The sequence below is a fragment of the Malus sylvestris genome, chromosome 16 (assembly GCF_916048215.2).
Source record: "Malus sylvestris chromosome 16, drMalSylv7.2, whole genome shotgun sequence".
Taxonomy (NCBI): Eukaryota; Viridiplantae; Streptophyta; class Magnoliopsida; order Rosales; family Rosaceae; genus Malus; species Malus sylvestris.
In genome coordinates, this window is record NC_062275.1 from 11,807,676 (window position 1) to 11,817,572 (window position 9,897).

A 9,897-nucleotide genomic window follows, 5' to 3' on the forward strand; every position below is an offset into this window, starting at 1 on the left:
ACCACTTTGAATTCATAAAGTATGAATCCACCTTTTCAAACAAGAATAATCAAAACCCACATTCAACCCATTCCAAAAAATAAGTCCAGTATGCATTTGGAATCATCAAAAGCACAAAAAAAAAAAAAAAATTACAATAGGTAGGTGTCATTTCATCGAGATCCTCGAGCACGTGCCACCCCATATCCAATCCTTCGATTTTTCTTCGAATCCAATGGAACCCAAATGAAACCCCCCTCCAACACCAACAAAGTCAGGGAAGCGAGTCAACAAGATGATTTGGGTTTTTCGTTGAATTTCTAATCTAATTGTTCGAGATTTGGAGCCGTGAGAACTAAGGTTAGGGTTCTTGTTTTTCTAGAATTGGGAATGGAATTAGATCGACATGATCTGGGTGTACTGGGGAAAAACCAATTCGAAAGGCACACTTTACAACGTTCCCTTACTTTTTTAATTTTTTAAATTTTAATTAAATTTTTTAATTTCAATGGAATATCCACATGTCATCCTGTGAGAAAGTCACGTGTATTAGGAATCTTAGCTGGATGCCATTTGATGAGAAAACATTGGGTGTGGTGCCACGTGGAATCCATCTGGGCGAGGAATTGGATCCCGAATCATGCCACGTCAACACTTAACTAAGAAATTCACAGACAAGCTAACATATGTATAACATTAGACCAAATTCTAAAAATGAGGTATGACATTATCAATTTTAAAAGATGAGGCATGATAATGTCGTGACACCAATAATCGAGGTAGTTTTTTGTCATTTACCCTAAAAAGTAAAGAGGGTGAAAGGCTAAAAAAAATATGACAATCAACTCCCTTACTGAAAAAACCAAACAATTGCCCCAGATTCGAAGAGTTCAGATTTAATTCATTGAAAGGTTTAATAATAAAATATCATAAATAAAAAGTGACCCCAAAAGCATAATACAATGAAGCATAAAACGACATCCCAACCGGAAAACCCCAATTAGAGCCATGAGTTGAATGAAGGTCTCACTCTGCTCTTCCCCCAAGTAGGCATATACATAAAACCCAATCGAAATCCAAAAACCATAATCGGAAAAAAATCAAACAAAACCATATATGTACTCAAATACTAACTACAGTTGTGAATCCAAATTTTAATCTGCAGAGAGCCCGGAAGATGGATTAAACCATTAAAGCCAAAACACAAAAATCTTAACAAATACAGAGATGTGATGCTAAAATCCTTCAGAAACTGTGTCCAGCTAACCAAAAATGCTTGCTAAAAATTAGAGCAACTAGCTCCTACCTTATCGAACCCAAATACAATTATCAACCACAATCCAATCCATACAAGTAATCTAAATTAAAGAAATTGAAATTCCATACCATTTTAATAAGATTACGATTAAGCGTTCGTCGATTTCAATCGATAAAAAGAATGCAGAACCACAGAAAGTATCTCAAAACCTCGTAATCTCTTTAACAGAAGTAATAAATTAGGAGTACTGCTCGTACATGAAATTGAAATAAATCCCACTTGAGTAACATCAAACTACTATGTTACTAACGACAAAGTAAGCATAAAACGGCATCGAAATCAAAATACCCTAATCGAGAAAAACCCAATCAGAGCCATGATTGGAAGGCCTCACTCTACTCTTCACCGGAGGCGGATTCGTTCTTGGTGTTGTTGTGCTTCCTGGCGTACCTCTGGTTCCTCAGAAACTTGGGGTCCATCTGAAACCCAATTCCCCAAAATTAAAACCCCAAAAATTGAAACCCAGAATCCAAAATAACAAAACCCACAAACAGATACTTAACAAAAAAGCTTAAATAATGCAAAAATTGATGAGAGAGAGAGGTAAATGGTTACCCCTTTGGTGGAAGTGTGGCGGTGCCTCTTAGGCTTCTTGATACCGTTCCTGTGGGCCTTTCGGGACTGGTTGTGGGCGGTGTGATTCTTCGACTTGGCCATCTCTGCAAATTCAAAAACCCCAATTCAAGATAAGTGATTAGATGCAAAAATGGAGGCGATGATCGAGTTAGAGAGAGAAAGAGACGAGAGAGACGAACCGGAAAGAAAACGATGGATCTAGCAGCGTCGACGCTTGGGTGGCTTAGGGTTCTCTTAGCCGCTGTAAAGCGAGAAGCAAGGCCTTATATGTGAGCACTTCCAAAACCCTAGCTGCCGGGTCTAGTATTTCGCAATGACGAAAGAGCTCTTTAGTACCAAATCGAAAACTTGGGCTTCGGTTGGGCTGGCGATTCAGGGGCCCGGTCTTTAGTACGATTGGGCTTTATTGTTATCGTCACATAACTTGGGCTTCTTTTGTTGAAACTACAACACTTATTTTGTGAGTTTTAACGAAACAATCCAGGTACTATTTACGTTTAACGAAAATGATATTTTTACTCTAAAAAGTCACACATGGTACTATTCACTTACAACACATTTTTGTTCTTTCAATTAAAACTCAAAGTTTTTAAGTCATTTTCATTAGTTTTTCTCACTGTTTTTTTTTTGTTGGAATAAGACTACAACACTTGGAACAATATAAAAAGAACACACTTGATAACACAAATGTTGGCCAGGATTTGTCTTCATACACTTCCGCAATTTTCATGCTATAGTAGTATCCACCACACATATGAGTTTCTTCTATATTATAAATAAAATGTAAATGTGATACGAAAAATATAATAAACATAATATTTTTTTCAAAAAAGCAATGCGGACAATACATTTAAAGTTAGCGAGAAACAACGACATATTAAAATGAAAAATAGGATAATTTATGAATAAAAGTGAGAGTGAGAGAATTATTAAAAAAACAAATTTGATAAAATTTGGATTGTCAAAGAATGACGTCATTCAACACAAGTTTTCATACATTCTAGTAATTCGTGGTTCGACTTTTTTTTTTTAATTTAGATAATCATGTTATTAGTCAAATCATTGAAGATATTCGAATTTGAGCCAAATTTGGAAGGCGGAGGTCCAATTACATTGTGAAAAGGGGAGGTGTCACAAACCGGATCTGCGAGGATCTCGAGAATTTATGAATTATATCCGTTCATTATACATTATGCGGTTAGAAATTATTTTAAATATTTTTATTTAAAATTAAATACAAAAAATATCTAATAAAAATATCATATAATATACGATGAACATACACAATTTATAAATTCTTGTGTCCTCGCCAATGAATCCGGAGAGGATCCTGTTAGGTGTATTTCATCTTATTTAATCTTTGCCATACATGATTGCTGTTGATGGTCAAAAGTCAAAACGACAGAGAGGAAGAGGAAGAGGGAGAGGAAGAGGAAGACAACAAATCAAAAGCCAGCCAAAATTACATAGTATATTTATAGGTAAGCAAAGGCATCAGAGTCCAGGCTCCTCCAGTTGTACCGCCGAACTGGATTCGCTTGTCTCCACCGAAACGACAAATCACCACAAACCCATTTATTAAACCCCCCCCCTCCGATTCGATCCCTCATCCTCCGATTCCTTGTGGGTTTTTTCCTACTTCCCTCACAACCCCGCCGATCGATCTGCTCCCGGAGAAGAATCAGCCGCCGCCGCCGCCGCCATGTTTCTGTTCGACTGGTTCTACGGCGTCCTCGCCTCCCTCGGCCTGTGGCAGAAGGAGGCCAAGATTCTCTTTCTGGGCCTCGACAACGCCGGCAAGACGACCCTCCTCCACATGCTGAAGGACGAGGTTTGACTCTCTTTCTCTCCCTCCTCGTTTTCGGCTTTTCGAGGTTTGATTTTGGGTGGGGCTTTTTGTTGTTTTTGACGAATGAGTGTGAATGCGGTGGTGGGTTTGTTGCAGAGATTGGTGCAGCACCAGCCGACCCAGCATCCCACGTCGGAGGAGCTCAGCATTGGGAAGATTAAGTTCAAGGCTTTCGATTTGGGCGGACACCAGATCGCTCGCAGAGTCTGGAAGGATTACTATGCTAAGGTATTAGACTGGTTGAATTGCTAGTGTTGGAATTTGATTGGATAGTAGTTTTCAGCTGAAATTTTGATCTGCACATTGCTTCGGTGTATGAACTTCATGCTTTCACTATAACTCCGGCCACTACTTTTATGCGAATCGCGATCTCTAGTTTTGTTCTGATTGAGTGGAAGTTATGCTTTTCAATTTGAAATTATCATACAATGCTGTTGTTTATGAGATTTCGATCAATTTCAACTTGGGACGGATTGTTTAAAACGTCATTTATTTCTATATATATATCGATGTTTGTCTTTGTTATGCAGTACTTTTTTTATTATGATTCTGCTGGTTGGTAGTGAGAAGACTCTTAGTACCTGCATATCCAAAAGGGGAGCTGATTAAAAAACAATCATTTTTTCTTGCTCCCCGAGGGCTTCTTGTCTGCATACATGTTCTGACCCAACTGTCGGCTTTGCAATACATTTGTTTGCACTTGCTGGTTTGCCTTCGTAATCCCGGATGAAATGTCCTTGGTGTTTGTTTATCTGATTCGTGGGAGGCGAACATATACCGTGGAGGTTTTGCCGAGATCACTTCTTTCTTTATTCCAGGAGGTGTTTTACCAGTATCTTTCCATACACGATGTCCTATAAAAAGCCACTGTGGTTCATGATTGTGGCTTGGGCTTAGAGTTGATAACTTACTCTTCCATTACCGACGAGTCACAAAACATTTCCTTCTCAGTTAACTTGACAATGGTTATTTATATTTGATGAAAAAACATCAAAGAGTCTGGTTAAACACCTTAAACCAAATTAACATATATTTTCTGTCTCTTTCTGGCATCCCATGTTTTTCTGCTTTTATTTTCCTGTTTCTTTCCGACATATGGGAAATTGTTTCAACTCAATTTTCCATGATTCAGACCTTTAATTTGAAAGCGTAGTAGCTACCTTCTTGCATTCATTTTGATTCCCTCTGATACACCATGTCTCGCCGTTTTCATGATTTCATATAAAATTCTGAGTTCCTGCTCTTTTGCTCCAGTTTCTATTTTGTCCTGTGGCGTCTATGGTCCATACTATTCGCCTTGATTCTTGTTAGTGGATTTTAAGTTATATTGTAATTTCTTTCGGATTGCTGATTTGCATTCTAAATGCTGCGAGCTTTCCAATTCAACTTCTTATTTTTCTGTGCCGTGAACAGGTGGATGCAGTTGTGTACCTGGTTGATGCATACGACAAGGATCGTTTTGCAGAATCAAAGAAGGAGCTGGATGCTCTCCTTTCAGATGAGAGCCTCGCAACTGTTCCATTTCTGGTGTTGGGCAACAAGATTGACATCCCTTATGCTGCTTCAGAAGATGAACTGCGATATCATCTAGGACTGACCAATTTCACAACTGGCAAGGGGAAGGTGAATCTTACAGACTCTACCGTCCGCCCTCTCGAGGTTTTCATGTGCAGTATTGTGCGCAAGATGGGTTACGGGGATGGCTTCAAGTGGGTCTCCCAATATATCAAATAGAGAGTGGTGTGTAGGAGGAACATTTCGACTCAGTAGTTGTGTGGTAATTTTTCCTGCAAATTTGTAATTTCTGACCACAATTATATTGGAAGAGGAATTTCTTATCTGAGTTTGATCAGATTGAAGGATTAACAACTCAGTATATCATTTGTCGCAATGTTCGATTTTAAATCTGTGCTTCCTGAACAATATTGTGATTTTTTCTGATGAACTATTACACAATGTTTTTGGTTCTCAGCAGTTTCATATTCATTTACTTTTGGAATTCTTTGTTTTTTAATCCATATTTCCCTTCTAGTGATGGATTCAATTGTCATTTCCATGAGCATGGATTCTTCTTGTTGGAGATTTGCTTTTGGAATGGCTAAGAGCGGTTTCAGATAACCAAAATCACTCTATTTAGCGTTTGACGTGAAATTTGAAATTGTGTCTTACAAAACCATTCAACGGGCTTTGTAACTCAATTGAGAACATTCTTCTTTACACTCGAGTTCGAGCTCACTTCTAAGGCCATCTCCAACCGAAGGGTCCAGAGGGACAGAGGGCCGAAAATAGCCCTAAAACCGTCTCCAACCGAGGGCTAGGCCAGAGGGCTCTGGAATCTGGGAGGGCCCCACGGGATCGGAGAGGGCTGGAGGGCTGGAGGGCTGGCTGCTTTCGGCCAGCCAGCCAGCCCCGGGCTGGCTTTTTTTTTTTTTTAATGTTTTCTATTGCTGTCGGTTAAAACCGACAGCATTAAACAGGTTTTATTTTTTTTTTAATAGTTCTACTATTAGTGTCGGTTATAACCGACACTAATAGTTTGAATGTTTTTTAATACAACGGCTAGTAGCCGTTGTATTATTAGGCCTTTTTTTTTTTTTTTTTTTAAACTTTTTATTTTCCCTTTTTTTTTCCTTTTCATATTAATCAAATTTTGTTTCATATTTTTTTTCAATTCTATTTTACAAAATTTGTTTCAATTTTTTTTTAAATTCTATTTTTTTCCTATAACTTCTATTTTACAAAATTTGATTCATATTTTATTTCCTATAACTTCTATTTCACAAAATTTGTTTCATAATTTTTTTCAATTCTATTTTTTTCCTAGGCCATTTATACAACATTAAATTAAATTAAGTAACATGAAACAACATTAAACAATATGAAATAACATTAAATAACATTAACCAACATACAAATTATACAACATAAAAAAACATTTAACAACATGAAACTTAAACAACATTTTTAAAAACATTTAACAACATAAAACTTAAAAGCCTACTCCATGCTTCTTTTGGCCCAAATATGTGCAACAAGATCCTGTTGTAGGTACGTATTTGTGGCACGAGAACGTATCATTCTATAGCACCTCGTGGTTTGTAAGAGCGACCAGCAACAGAGCCACCTCATTGAGGTTGTTCCTCAGTTGGCTGACACACCATGGCCGCAGCCATGGCTGCTGCCATGTTTTGTGTGTTGCGCCTTACTTCAGCTTCTTCATCAGACTCCTCATCTTCTCGTCTCATTTGTGCCCATTTTGCTTCCAATTTGGAATTGGATGAGGACCCCCAATTGGAATTGGATGAAGATCCAAAGTTGGAATTCATTGCAAACTTGAATTGAAAGAGATTGAATTGAAATAGATTGAATTTAAAGTTGTGTGAATTATAGCCCAATATCCACCCTATTTATAACAAAAAAAATTCAAATCCAACGGCTAGCTGACGTCAGCATGATGTCAGCTACCAACGGCTAGCTGACATCATGTTGACGTCACCTAGCCGTTAGATTTGAATTTAAATTGTAGTTTTTAAATAATAAATTATGTTTGGCCCTATGGCCCTTTGGCCCTCGGTTGGAGACGGTTTTTTGTGACAAGGCTAAAACGAGCCCTCTGGCCCTCTGGCCCTCGGTTGGAGACGGAGGCAAATATGGCCCTGCACTGTTCATTAAAATATTAATATCTTGGAGAATCTTGAAGGGCCAGAGGGCTAAAACGAGCCCTCTGGCCAGCCATCGGTTGGAGATGGCCTAAGTGCCACTCTTATCAACCAAATATATCTAGTCGGTTATATGTTATATTAAACTAATGGGTGAATAAATAAATTGATGTGAAACTCGTCATTTAAAAATGGAAAATGATCCTCATCGGATTCTTTTCCTGAGGATTCTAAAGATTCCGTAATCGTGATCATTCATCGTATATCGTGCAATCAAAAATCATTTTAAATTTAAAATTTAAAATTAAATATAAATAATAACTAGTGAAAACTGATCGTGCGATATACAATGATTTGTTCCAATTATGCAAATCCCGAGATCCTCCGGAAAATGATACGTTCCTTTGAAAAATTCGAATAAAGACATAAAAAGTGATGATTTGGTGCTTTGCGTTATAGTGGATAATTACTCTACCATGCCCTAAGCTGACTCCACGTGTGCATTTATGTCAAGGACAAGAGTGGTATCTTACCACCCTACCTGTCTACCAATTTCCAAATCGATGGTGGCACACGAGGACACAACCTAATGACGCGTACCATCCAATAACAACTTTCCACGTAGGATCCGCACTCCCTAAACCGGCATTTCCCAGTCACCCGTCCTATCCACCGGCTCCACGTCACCACCGTCCGTCACCAAACCCCTTCCGCTTACCTACCAAAGCAGTCACACCCCAGTCCAGCTTACGCACTCTGACAGTGCCATATAAATACATAGTTTTCCCGGAAAATCTTTGAAAATGCCAACCAAAACAGAAAATTAGGATTTTCCGTCACTTTTTTGGGAAAATCTCGATTAAATTTTTGTATCACTCGAAAATTGAAAATCTCAGTGATTTGAATTTCTGCTCCGATTAAAAGAGAAGAGAAGAAATCATGTTTCTGGTGGATTGGTTCTATGGAGTTCTGGCGTCGCTTGGGCTATGGCAGAAGGAGGCCAAGATCTTGTTCTTAGGGCTCGATAATGCCGGAAAGACCACCTTGCTTCACATGCTCAAAGACGAGGTTTTGATTTATTTGAATTCTTTTATTGCTAATTTCAAATTATTGTTGTTGAATTTTGGATTGAAGAAATTAGGGTTTATGATTTGGTGGTTGCAGAGATTAGTTCAGCACCAACCGACGCAGCATCCGACGTCGGAGGAGCTGAGTATTGGGAAGATTAAGTTCAAGGCCTTTGATTTGGGAGGGCATCAGGTCGCTCGCAGAGTTTGGAAGGACTATTACGCCAAGGTTGAAATTTTACTTCAATTATTTGTTCAAATTTCACTTCCTTTACTTTTGGTATGCTAATTTAGTGTCTGATCTGATTTATTTTTCGAAATCGTGGTTGCATGTTGTAGATGTTCGATCCTAAACCCAAAAAAATATGAAAAATGCATATACGTGCGGATGGTATGGTATTTGTGTATGCTTATATGCAATGGGTTGAAGCCCCATTGGAGTTTTGAATGATGGTTTTTAACCTTGCTAGTGACCGAATGAATATTTAAGCAACGCCGCGGTTTTGTTGTTGCATCCATGGGTGTGAAATTCAGTGGATTCCGTGAGATTTTATTCCTAGTCGCTTGAAGTTGTAGTTGTAGGTGCGGGGTTGGAGTCAAGAGTTTGGTTCTTCTGCTTATTATAATGCCAATTGATTGTTTATTTATTATTCGATTGATTTTAGGTGTAAAGGGTGACTTGTGAGTGTCGAACCTAGGACAATAATTTCACATCGGGGATTAGATCAAGATTTTGCTTTATGTGATGGGCATATATTCATAGATGTTTTACAATCGTTTGATTGTTTAGGTGGATTCTGTGGTCTACCTGGTTGATGCTTACGACAAGGAGAGATTTGCAGAGTCAAAGAAGGAGCTTGATGCTCTACTCTCCGACGAGTCACTGGCAACTGTCCCGTTTCTTATTTTGGGAAACAAGATCGACATACCTTATGCTGCATCAGAGGATGAGCTGCGTTACCATTTGGGCCTGACTAACTTCACCACAGGCAAGGGGAAGGTCAATCTGACCGATTCCAATGTCCGCCCGCTTGAGGTGTTCATGTGCAGCATTGTCCGCAAGATGGGGTACGGTGAAGGCTTCAAGTGGCTTTCACAATACATAAAATAGGGATGAATGGGCAAGCAACTATGCCACAAGCGATGGACACAGTGGCTTTCCTGCCACCGATGCTCTCCGGTTGAATTGACGTTGGCTATTTATGCATCGGTCCTCATGTAAAGTGGATATGTTATCTTAGATAGCAAGTTTTTGCTTCGGAACCTTGCGTGCCCTCGTTTCAATTACTATTTTGTGTTCTGGATAGATGTGTTAGTTTCCGTACTCTGTATTGGTAACTAGATTGCAGAAGCAATAAATATTTACAGATTGTCAACTCTGCCTCATGGTCGTTGACGGGTTATAACGGATGCATATGGTTTGCGGCTTATAGCTAAAGTGGTTTAGTG

At 38.8% G+C, this 9,897-nt stretch overlaps 3 protein-coding genes and 1 non-coding gene across 4 annotated transcripts; 3 read left to right on the forward strand and 1 right to left on the reverse strand.

Annotated features, from left to right (window-relative positions):
- Window positions 1-1,342: 1,342 nt before the first annotated feature.
- Window positions 1,343-2,214, reverse strand: LOC126609385 (60S ribosomal protein L29-1-like). Its single transcript, XM_050277319.1, has 3 exons — window positions 2,053-2,214; window positions 1,853-1,956; window positions 1,343-1,716 (listed from the first exon to the last, which is right to left on the reverse strand). The coding sequence occupies exons 2-3, from the start codon at window positions 1,952-1,954 to the stop codon at window positions 1,633-1,635; spliced, it is 186 nt and encodes a 61-aa protein (XP_050133276.1). The 5' UTR covers window positions 1,955-1,956; window positions 2,053-2,214; the 3' UTR covers window positions 1,343-1,632.
- A 1,038-nt stretch (window positions 2,215-3,252) lies between these two features.
- On the forward strand, window positions 3,253-5,696 carry LOC126606883 (GTP-binding protein SAR1A-like). Its single transcript, XM_050274262.1, has 3 exons — window positions 3,253-3,704; window positions 3,819-3,950; window positions 5,136-5,696. The coding sequence occupies exons 1-3, from the start codon at window positions 3,576-3,578 to the stop codon at window positions 5,454-5,456; spliced, it is 582 nt and encodes a 193-aa protein (XP_050130219.1). The 5' UTR covers window positions 3,253-3,575; the 3' UTR covers window positions 5,457-5,696.
- On the forward strand, window positions 4,442-4,572 carry LOC126609471 (small nucleolar RNA snoR83). Its single transcript, XR_007618184.1, has one exon. It is a non-coding gene; the product is annotated as a small nucleolar RNA snoR83 (small nucleolar RNA).
- A 2,461-nt stretch (window positions 5,697-8,157) lies between the features above and the next one.
- LOC126606882 (GTP-binding protein SAR1A) lies at window positions 8,158-9,824 on the forward strand. Its single transcript, XM_050274261.1, has 3 exons — window positions 8,158-8,449; window positions 8,546-8,677; window positions 9,239-9,824. Exons 1-3 carry the CDS (start codon window positions 8,321-8,323, stop codon window positions 9,557-9,559), a joined length of 582 nt encoding a protein of 193 aa, XP_050130218.1. The 5' UTR covers window positions 8,158-8,320; the 3' UTR covers window positions 9,560-9,824.
- The last annotated feature ends 73 nt before the right edge of the window (window positions 9,825-9,897 follow it).

What these genes read in the sequence shown, in the direction of transcription:
- LOC126609385 (XM_050277319.1), bottom strand. Translation starts at nt 1,954, where the DNA reads ATGGCCAAGTCGAAGAATCACACCGCCCACAACCAGTCCCGAAAGGCC. An exon ending in GCCACACTTCCACCAAAGGG is followed by an intron (nt 1,717 to 1,852) that starts GTAACCATTTAC and finishes ATTGGGTTTCAG; the next exon opens with ATGGACCCCAAGTTTCTGAG.
- LOC126606883 (XM_050274262.1), top strand. Translation starts at nt 3,576, where the DNA reads ATGTTTCTGTTCGACTGGTTCTACGGCGTCCTCGCCTCCCTCGGCCTG. An exon ending in TCCACATGCTGAAGGACGAG is followed by an intron (nt 3,705 to 3,818) that starts GTTTGACTCTCT and finishes GGTTTGTTGCAG; the next exon opens with AGATTGGTGCAGCACCAGCC. An exon ending in GGAAGGATTACTATGCTAAG is followed by an intron (nt 3,951 to 5,135) that starts GTATTAGACTGG and finishes TGCCGTGAACAG; the next exon opens with GTGGATGCAGTTGTGTACCT.
- LOC126606882 (XM_050274261.1), top strand. Translation starts at nt 8,321, where the DNA reads ATGTTTCTGGTGGATTGGTTCTATGGAGTTCTGGCGTCGCTTGGGCTA. An exon ending in TTCACATGCTCAAAGACGAG is followed by an intron (nt 8,450 to 8,545) that starts GTTTTGATTTAT and finishes TGGTGGTTGCAG; the next exon opens with AGATTAGTTCAGCACCAACC. An exon ending in GGAAGGACTATTACGCCAAG is followed by an intron (nt 8,678 to 9,238) that starts GTTGAAATTTTA and finishes TTGATTGTTTAG; the next exon opens with GTGGATTCTGTGGTCTACCT.